We start from the raw sequence: 10,974 nt of genomic DNA on the forward strand, positions 1-10,974 counted from the left end.
AGGCACCAACCCTTATTTCTCTCTCGCAGTAATCAATAACTGTTCTCTCTCAAATCTCTTTGGTTTGACTTTTTTCCCCACCCATTCTTATTTTCTTTTGCATCTAAAACAAGTCACAAAAGATCCCCTATATCGGTCTTGTCCTTCAGTTTAATTTATTTATAACATAAAAGCTTTCTGTCTATTTCAGCTTTTTATTTACCACATTTTGTCCAAAAAAAGATTGTAAAATTACGTTTTAAACTTGGGCTTTTTGATCATTATAAATCCCAACCGGACCTTGAAATTCGGTCTACTCTATGCAACAGGAGTATCGGACACAATGAATTTTCAGTGGAGTCAGTCAAACAGCACCATGAACATTTACTCAGAATAAACTGGCACTGTTTGATACAGCAGGGCAGGAGGACTACAGCAGGATACGGACAGTTTCTTACCCTAAAACAGATTCTCTCTTGAGAATCTAGAATCATTTGAGAATGTCTGTGAAAGGTGAAATCCAGAGGTCAGACATCATTTCCCCAACACTCTGATAATTCTATTCGGGACTTAACTTGATCTTAGAGACGACAAGGACACAGAGCGAGAAGAGAATAAACAGACCCCCGTCACATATTTAATGACAAGGTCTGGTTATGGCTGAAGAAATAGGAGCTGTAAAGTACCTGGAGTGCTCTGTATTAACACAAATGCGCTGTGTTTGATGAAGCCGTCCAGGCAGCCCTGGACCTGCCCCAAGTGAAGAATCGCCTGCATCAGCAGCAATATTACACACTCTATCACTCATTTGACGCTAATGTAGATCATTGAAGGTTTTTCCACGGTTTGTATACTTGATCACTAAAAATAAACAGGATTAAACAGCTCAGATTATATGACATGTGCTGGTTAAAATGATGCTTAAGGTGGTGCTGGTTAAGATTGCGCTAGTTAAATTGATGCTGGTTAGGTCTTCTTACCTAACAGAAGAAGTTTCCGTCTCTTCTGGTCTGTTTGTCTCTTTCTTTCTATTATGTTGGACAGATGCATTCTGGAATTTATCTCTGGATTCCTGTTTTCCTCTAAATCTGTTTAGTATTAAACAAAGGTGGATGCTATACTGTAGGCGAGGCTACTATTAAGCATTTTATTTAGCCTTCATTACTATCACAATCTGCACCTTAATACCTCAAACCATTTGAGTGTCTGTGCATGTGTAAGAGCTCTGATTTGCATACGGTAGGCTGTGTGTCAGTATTAAAAATGTGCTGCATACTGGGTTTGCATTAAAGAATTATTATTATTATTATTAATAATAATGATTGTCTCCGTTTTGTTACAGTATGTAGAAAGTGAAATCAGTGCTTAAAGCAGAACACGTGCTGTAGTCAAAATAAAAGTGAAAAATACAAGTGTCAGCAGTTTACGTACACCATGTTTGTTTGTGTTCACATGTTTGGCGATATACTTTTTCTAAACTTGCCCAAATTTTTAATAATGTTCTCACAAATGTACAGGATTGACTATACTTATGAGACACAAATGTTAAACTTTGACATGTGACAACAAAGGTGGTCCGTTGTAGTACATGCTCATAAATCAAAACCATTTTACTAGAATGTCAAGCATTTTAATGGCAAACTCCTCAAACATTTATTTAAGGTGTTTCATATTTTCTATCATTTTTGGGCGCCGCATTATCATTCATTTGGAAGAACCCCAGATCAAATTATGCTACACAGCAACGCCCATGTAAGGGCAGGAAACAAAACAAAAGTCTGTTCTGCAATCTACTAACCTACATTGTGGGGTCTTAACATAGTTTGGTTTTTATTGACGTTTAATTGAGAAGTCTTTAAATGTGTCTTTAAATGATCCTTTGTATATCTTGGAGGAGTGAAAATGACTCATCAGGCTTTGAGATTAATGTTGCTTTTCTTTATTCTAAGAGGTAGGTTTGTGACTTCTTTTAAAGATAAATATGAATATTGTTAAAAACAATTATAAAATGTATCAAACATTTCGCTTGCTTGATACTGTCTTGCATGATTTAAGCAAACTATCTAATGACTTATCTTTCATTTTGTTTTTATTGTCTGTGTATTTATTATTTTATTACTCATTCACTATCAATATGTTTATTATGAACTGAATTACTATAGTGCCTGTGCCCTCATATAAGGATATAAATGTTTTACAATGGTTTATATAAGTTTATTTTAATTTTTTGTGTTTCAATATAACAATCAGGGGATTAGATTTACTTTTCCTTTATTCTTATTTTTTTTATTCTGTTTGTCTGTGTTTTTAACCTTTGTGCCCTCATATAAGGATATTACAGTTTGGACCTGCTGTGTACCCAATAAGGATAATAACCATAAAATACTTTAAATGATTTATATACGTTTATTTTAATATTTCTTTGAGTTTCAATATACAAGATTGCACTAGATTTCTAAATGATAACATGTTTACTTTGCATGAGCTGTACTGGATAAATCTTAATATTATTATTAAAAATAAGTTTATAGAAGTGTTCATCGGGTTCTAATGGCCAGTGTCTTTAATCAGGGTTTATTCCCACAAAAAACATCTCAGTAAATATGTGTTTTTTTCTTTGTTTTAAATATTTCACAGTTACCTCTATAACACTGCGGTCTCCTCCTGGATGTACGATTAAAATGCCATGCCAGTATGACTATGAGATTCAAGGAAGTATCCAGCAGCTGTCTCTACAGTGGAGAAGCCCCAGAAACCACCTGCTGTGTCATCTGATCAAACACAAAACATACAGCAACTGCACACCTGGATACACGGTGCACTACAGCCCTGGGAATATAACTCTTATTATAGCTCACGTGAGCCAGGAGGATTTTGGGAAGCACGTGTGCTCCGTAAGCAAACTTCATGAATTCTCTGACTTCACCATTGAGTTAAAACAGACGAAAGGTAAATATTCATTTATCTATAAATGTTTTAACTTTTAGCTTGAGATAAACTAATAGGTTTAATGTATGTGTACCACTTCAGAAATGAAAACTAATTTATTAACTCCTAAAGGAATAATGTCATCCCTCATTCTGTCATCTTTTACTTATATTGTTTAAAACCCATATTAATGTTGACATTTATTTAAAAAAGTGGCAGGTAGAAAGTTGAGGATGGACTGCCTCTGTGACCATGATAAGATAAATGGCTTAAAGTTCAAATGAGACTGGTCCAAGATGCTGGGATACAGTTCATGCTACAACAGACAAGCATTTTCTGAGAATGAATGGATGTAAATAACTGAAGCTCCATAAAATTCTCTGTGTTCTATGAAAGAAACACATCTATATATATATGACTTTGCAACATGAGGGTAAATAAGCTAATAGATGACAGAAAGTTTAATTAGGGCTGAATTATGCCTTTAATCTTGTAAATATCTGTTTAGAGCGTTCTGCTGAATTTCCAAAAAGCAAGATAGATCAGTCAGGTATGTAACAGTTCCCAGACCACAAAATATTACTTGGGAAATGTAGTTGGTGCAGATTTTAAAGGATTTAGGGTGATTTATTTATTTTTGACAATGTTATCAACAGGTTCTGCAAAGGATCACATCATCCTGCTTGGCTGCAGTATTTTTGTATCTGTTTTTGGGTGACAAAATAAGAATTGTCAGAGATGTCACACTGGCAGATTCCATATTTCTCTGTAAAATTACATATTTGATGGCTCATGAGTCATGCCAATTTATACAGTCTTTGTAAAAAAATAAAGATGTGCTATGTGGGAGATAAACTCGCATGCCTGAATTATTTTCACATCCTATTAATATATAGGCTACAAAATAAGCAAATAGAATAATTGTTGTCCTCGTTCATTTCATTACAATACCACTGGGTGGCACTACACTCATAGTATAAATATTGCTCGACAGCTCATTAAACTGTAAGCAACTGTAAACATTTTAAACTAAGATATGAAATTTCAAGTTTGGTCAAATCTTTTCCAAGTATTTAACTAGCCTGACTAAATTGGGTTACAGTAACATTTTTGTTGTTGATGAAAAGTCCTTAATTTTTATCTCTAATATTTATTTCAGTAATCTGTTTTTTAATATGTACAATTTTTTTCTCAGCGTCACTTTTTGGGAGAATGCTTTATATCTTGCAAACCTATCAATTATTACATCTGGACAAATGGCAACAACTATGATTTCAAAACAATTTTTAAGATGAAACATGGGAAATGCTACATTAATGGACTATAAATGGAATTAGAATAATTCAGACGTATGAACATACAGTTCTTACTAGACATATGACATCTGAAATTATATCCGTACAAAAATAATACATTTTGTATGAACAGATTGGTACGAACAGAGTGTTCATTTTGAAAAACAAAATGAATAACATAAGTGTTTTAAAAATACAGACTGACATGTTGTTTACCACTTGCTTTCTTCTTGATTGATGCATCTGTGATCAGGATTAACCTTGGATGCAATGTAATGACACTTCCAGATTGAGCACCAGCAGCACTTATCTCTGCAGAGCCATTGGCTGACACCCATTATAAAAGCATGTTACATCATCTTGCATGATACAGTTTCTGTACATATACGGAGCTGTATGTGGGCCTTAGGGTTTCTGAGCTGACATGGCTGCCCAATCTCACCCTCTCAAAGACAATTCAGCCCTTAAAGCATTTAGTGCTTGACTTACTATTTCAGTCAAAGTCATACATAATACTGTAAGGACGGTAATAGCTGAAAGCAATGACAATTTCTGACACGGGCTACATAAAACAGTGATGATTTCAATGTAAATATGTTTATCCCACCTCTTCTGTGAATACTTGACAGACAAATGAAAAGAAAAAAAGTACACTAACCGTCTCTCTTCTCTCAACAGGCAGCGGTCGAGCTTTTGTTGAAAGTAGTAACTTTGTATTAGCACCTGTGCTATTGCTCTTTTATGACATATTGCTTATTGTTCCCCGAACTCTTTGTAAGTCGCTTTGAATAAAAGCGTCTGCTAAATGACTAAATGTAAATATGTTTTGCCAAAACGAATTACAGTAATACCACGGTATACTGATATGGCGATTAACAACCAAAACAATGATATGTCATGCCAAAACACATTGCACCTGTTGGTACTTTTATGTTAGTGAAATACATAAAAAAGGTCCAGTGGGAAGTATGCAAAGACATGAGAATATTCCCAAGCACACTGTTAAAGGCAATTCTGTTACTTAACATGCACAGGCCCTATGGAAAAGGCCTTATTCTATACATTATTATTCAATCATATATCATAAGACTAATTTCAAAGATAAAACATTGGACATGCATGTTCTGAACATTGTTTTTGCTATCAATAAAATACTCAAAAGGGTTCTAACCCACAGTATGCAGTTATTTATTTATAGATGATGTGACCTTTATGACTCCGAATATAGCCTAATAGATTAAATGAAATAAGCAAAATTAGGTGAAGAATAATATTATATTAGCATACGTATTAAGAACGGGACACACATTTTTATTACAACACTATGATTGATAAAATGATATTTGCCTCCTGTCCTCAACATGCAAACTTGTTGGCACAAGCTTTCAAACGCCTGCCAACGCTTTACCCTGTTTACCATGGTAACGTTTTGAAGGGTAAACGCAATAAAATCGCAATTAAGTTTATTCTGTTCGTTTTGTTTTGTACTTGAGCAACATCGAAACCCCGAAAACGAAGGAAGGTAACGAGCGATAAACGGCACGTTATAGCGTTTGTGTCGCGTTTGCTGATTGGTCCATTCAGTTTCAACGCTCATGAGATACAGAAGGAGCAGATCCAGAGAAGATAGCAGCAGCACACTGAAACACAGAGAGTGAGCATCGCTGGAGATTACATCTTTACTTACTGATTCCTCATAGTTTTATCAGGACGACTAACGTCAAACATTACACATCTGTCATCTCACGTCGCGATGGACTGTCGAAACGTAAGTAGAGTCCGTTTTATTCTCGCACCGCTTCAATAAGAACTTCTGATTTAGTCTATCAACAATTACATGTTTAGCAATTTATGAAAAATTATTTGATATTGTCTTTTTAAGCATTGGTGATGTTGGAGATACATAGAATAGTTATATCGTTGTATATCGATCTAGTTCTAATTTTGACAGAGCAAGAGCTTAAGTAAATTTATACTTAATTGCATGAGCTGTTATGTAATAACCCATCAAGAACTAGTCACACTAGGTTGAATTTATAAGTTAAAGGCTTACTGGATGGCTTTATGTTAAGTACATAAGTAAAAAAATGAAAACCTGAAAATTATGCACTGAAATCAGATTAATCTGATTAAAATAATTCATTAAGGAAGTGACTGTTATGACCTACTTAATAGACATGTTTTAGGAGCATTTGTGCTGCAATAAATAACATGTGTTGTATCAAAACTGTAAATACATATATGTTTATATTTACTTTTTGAAAGTATCGAGAACTGTCATGGCTATTTATTTATATATCTATGTATTCTTTCTTTATGGTATGAAAAAAAGTGCTTACTAGATTAGACTGTTTAGAGTATGAAACATGTTTATGTGACATACATTTTTGTTTGTCGATTTGTGTGTTTCGAGAATGGTCACTGTTGTAAACTTTGGTCTTTCCAACAGTGACAGTGTCTATCAAAAAACAGTCAGGCAGTTGATGGATAAGTGTTCTAAACGTAAGCTCAGGGGATGCCGTATCATCCCGTCCAATTCATTTTCAAGCGAATATAAGCATCTGCCTACCACCCGCCTACCTTTCCCGTTCTTATGGCATTCCACCCCCACCCAGACTCCTCCTATAATCAAATTTACTCTAATTTTATAGTCTGAGGGGGGGTTGGCTCAGAACTCGACTGGAGTCTCAGGACCAGACTGGATGATCAGGTGCATATTAAAATGAAAGCTGCACACACAGGAGACATTTCTAGGTTTCTTGTTCCTTCCCATGTGTCACAGAAGTCAGAGAAGCTACACATTATCGTTTGCGTGGGTTTGGAGTTGTGTGTTATAGCAGCGGGATGCAGAACTTTGTAGAAACAGCAAAAATATGTGAGTGTAATTGTGTAGATGTGGTTGATAAGCAGATGGCCATTTGCATGTTCCAAATTGACAGGACTGACGAGACACTCGCATGAAAAGTTCACACAAGATGTTCCCCGACTGATGATCGGTCATGATCAGCACCTGTCATGCTCGGCAAACGGCTGTTGCTAGGAAAGATGAGATTTGAGAATTTGTATCTTGTTTTCCATTAAAAATATCCAAACATCTTCAGATACAGAAGATATTAGTGCTTAAGAGTATGTGGAGATACATCGTAGCAACGGTGTATCTAGATATCTAGACATGGTCAAGAGGATTGGCTGAAACCAAGCATCAGAATGGGTCAAATTAATATTAGTATTATGGAATCTGCTGATCTTCTGAGATTTTCATACACAGCCATAGGGTTTTGAAGAGAGTGATCTCTGAACATAAATATACTGTAAATAAAATATCAAGTAGTTCGGTAAAAGTGCCACGTTTGACTGGTTCATGCAGATGGAATTGCAAGTCTAATTCAGAAATACAAATTGATAAAATCAAGGTATGCATGACATCATCTGGTAACACACTAAACCATGAAGCAGTTTAACAGTTTTTCATGTTTTACATCTAAATGTTTAGTTACATATTTAATACTTTTTAAAAAAACGTAAGATTGCTCAAATTTGCAAGAAGAAAATGTAATTTTCGTTTTTTTAAGGGATTTTTTTCAGGATAGAAGAAGATTTGAAAAACATTGCCTGGTCTGATATGTCTGATAAACTGGTAGGGATAGAATTTGGCATAAACAAGAATGAACAGATTCATCCTGCCTTACATAAATGGTTCTGACAGGTGGAAGTGGTACACTTGGCACACTGTGGTTTCCTTAGTACCAAGTGAGTTTCGTTTAGTCTACAGTCTACCCGAGTATTGTTGCTGACCACGTCGATCCCCTCTTGAACATAATCTAACAAATTTTGTCTAATTCATGTCACAATCATGTGTTCCTAACACATCTGCAGTATCTATAATCATGTCATGTAAATAATGCAGTCTAGTCAATGCAGAAAAAATCTCTAATGGAGCTATCCAGGACCTTTGAATCTATGTACACAAATATTAAAACAGTTCTGAAGGCAAATGGGTTCCAAGTAAGTTGTATACCTTGAAAAGTTGTAGATATGTAAATTCTAATGTGTGTTTTTTTCATCTCAATTGCAAATTATAAGCATAAGGTTAACAAAATATAATAACATTTATGTTTATTAAAGGAGAAAATCAACATATTGCAAGTGAATCATTTAAAAGTTTACAAGATGTATTCTCAGAAGTCCATTTATTTGAAACGTTCTTGCTTTTCGGGCGAATTTATCTTGTTAAATATTTTCCCTGAAACACAAAAATACTATATAGGAAAATAATGTTTTGCAGTATGGTGATTTTTTTTTGCCTTTGAAGACTTTGTGGGTGAACAAACAGGAAATAGCATACAGATTTAAATACAGGTGGGATGTCAAAGATGTGTTTCTGATCCTTTCAAGGCTTTATGGGTAATAATCACAGTGAACCCCAGCGTCCTTTTTTGTTGTGTAATAGATCACGGTATACCCTTGCAAAATGATGAAACATCAGTGGACTGTCAGGCTTTCACACTGGTGAAGCTTTGAATGCTTTCAGATTCAGTCCCTTGACTGTGACGCACTCCCAGCAGGAAAGAGAAATTAGTTGAGCTGTTGGAAACTTGAGTTTCGTTCTTTCCTCTTTACATGTAGAATTTTCCCTCGTGACAAAAATTGTTAACTGTTGTTTTTTCTTCCTGTGCAGGAAGCATGCAGTCAGCCACAAGACGAGGACATCATGGACATTCCCCTTGATGACCCAGCTGCAAACAAGGCTGCTGCTAAAATTCAAGCTGGCTTTCGAGGTCACATGACCAGGAAGAAAATGAAGGATGACAAGCCAAGGGAAGAGGTTAGCAACACAGGCAGTGCAGCAAAAAAATGTTCCAAAGATGAATTTGAATCTCTAAAATGTCTTACATAAGTTAAGTAATTAGTAAATCAGATGTAATATTCTTTATTATCAATGTTATCATTGTTTGACATTTTAGGGAGTTCAAATATTACAGTTATGTTTATCCCAAGAATGTTCATTTTTTTGTTCTTACGTGTACACTGTAAAACCACTTTCTAATAAAAATATCTCCTGTTTAGAAACATCTTTTACTATGTATTGAAATAGCCAAAAAAAACATGTCCAAGGGGTGTGCAACAGTAACGTTGTAATAAACATTCAGAGTATTCTGCAGTCAAATAAGGAATTAAACAACTCTCTGGCATACAATTCTATTAAAAAACTAATGAGTGCAATTTTTTATTCATTTTATTCATCAGAAAGATGTAAATTGTATTATCATGTAAAGTTTAATGTATTAAAACAGCAGTCACAGTGGCATTAAATCAACTTTTAATAAAGATCCCATGAAGTAGGTGTAATCAAAATGACTACTGCAATCACTTCTTCGTGAATTCAGTGTTTCCCCAGCAGAGTGCTATATGGGAAACGGTATCCTAGCAATACCGCCTTAATTGCTTGTTGCTAAGCAATAATACAGATGGTACCCAGTTGATTTCCTGTGAGCACCCTTCAAAGTTGTAATGCCCATTTATGGTAATGCTCTGAATTTGCTTTTAACTGTGAAATCCTTTTAATAACAGAAAGTGGTTTAGCCTTTTATTAAATGCATTTTGAATAAATGCTAAATCAATATGAATAGAAAAATAATGTTTGTTACATTAAAACATGGCACTAGCAATGCCAAGGTGATGGGTTCTGTTCTCAGGGATTACATAATCTGATGCCTTGAATAAACTAAAAACTTAATGTCGTGGTGTTTGAACCCATGGTTGTGCACATTGTGCACCAACCTTCCTGTTGCTTAAAATGTCCCTAAAATGTTCATAATTGGACCCAACCATGGGTTGCAACAATCCAGCCTTTTTTGTTTTAAGTGTAGTTTGGGATAAAAGTGTCTGCCAAATGCATAAACCGATGTAAATGTAACACAGTCGTTTATGTATGTCAGCTTTCCATATCCATCTTTCAGGAGCTTTTCTATCATCACGCAAATGCGAAATGATGTGTCATCTTTTTCAGAAACAACGAGAGCAGAAGTAGCTAAGAGGAGCACAATCACCACCACCCTGACAGCCCATCACTGCAATAACCAGAGCTCTTTTGTTGAAAAAGAACCCTTCAATGTGTGATAGAAAACATCCAAACCCCAAGCAGAGTTTGCCATACGACTAGCAAACACCTTCACACTTCTCTCTTCCTCCTTAAGCATCTGAGTGGCTGTTTCTGACGTAAAAAAATATCACAGCATGACATTCTATATTAAATTCATATATAAACATGTGTGTGTGATTTGTCAGCTTTCAACTTTCAAGGGTTTACTTGTTGCTTTGAGCAAGGCAAGCCAAATACTCTGTCAGAAGGTTTGTTGATTTGTTTTGTGCTTCTTTGGCTGTACTGGATCTTACTATAATACTTAAGTATGCATTTACTGAAGGTCAGTGTTTTTTCTAGCGTAAATTTTGTTCATGCCTGTTTAATAAAGCAAATTAAGTTGGACATATCGGCTTTCGGTGTTTACTCGACCCTAGTCATTCTTGCATGATTCGGGTAATATAAATGTAATCACAGCTATTAAATATAACTGCTAACACCAATCATCGCTAAAATATGTTATAAAAAGTTCTTCAATACAACGAGCATACAAACAGAGTTTTCAGACTGCGTGTGTCAAATCCACGTGATTCAGTGAGGTATTCCCATAGCTTAATCAATCTTTCAAACAACGAGACTGAAGCCCTCAAATAGCACAGATGCTCATTAAAAATGGATTTGCGCAAATGC

General features: G+C 35.2%; 1 protein-coding gene across 1 annotated transcript; it reads left to right on the plus strand.

The window, feature by feature from the left end:
• The first annotated feature begins 5,573 nt into the window (after positions 1-5,573).
• On the plus strand, positions 5,574-10,974 carry nrgna (neurogranin (protein kinase C substrate, RC3) a). The gene is made up of 3 exons (XM_079475596.1): positions 5,574-5,970; positions 8,881-9,027; positions 10,213-10,974. Exons 1-3 carry the CDS (start codon positions 5,956-5,958, stop codon positions 10,231-10,233), a joined length of 183 nt encoding a protein of 60 aa, XP_079331722.1. The 5' UTR covers positions 5,574-5,955; the 3' UTR covers positions 10,234-10,974.

This window comes from Barbatula barbatula, assembly GCF_947034865.1.
Source record: "Barbatula barbatula genome assembly, chromosome: 2".
Lineage (NCBI taxonomy): Eukaryota > Metazoa > Chordata > Actinopteri > Cypriniformes > Nemacheilidae > Barbatula > Barbatula barbatula.

Coding starts and splice junctions, on each gene's coding strand:
- nrgna (XM_079475596.1), top strand. Junction 9,028..10,212: donor ATGACAAGCCAAGGGAAGAG/GTTAGCAACACA, acceptor CATCTTTTTCAG/AAACAACGAGAGCAGAAGTA.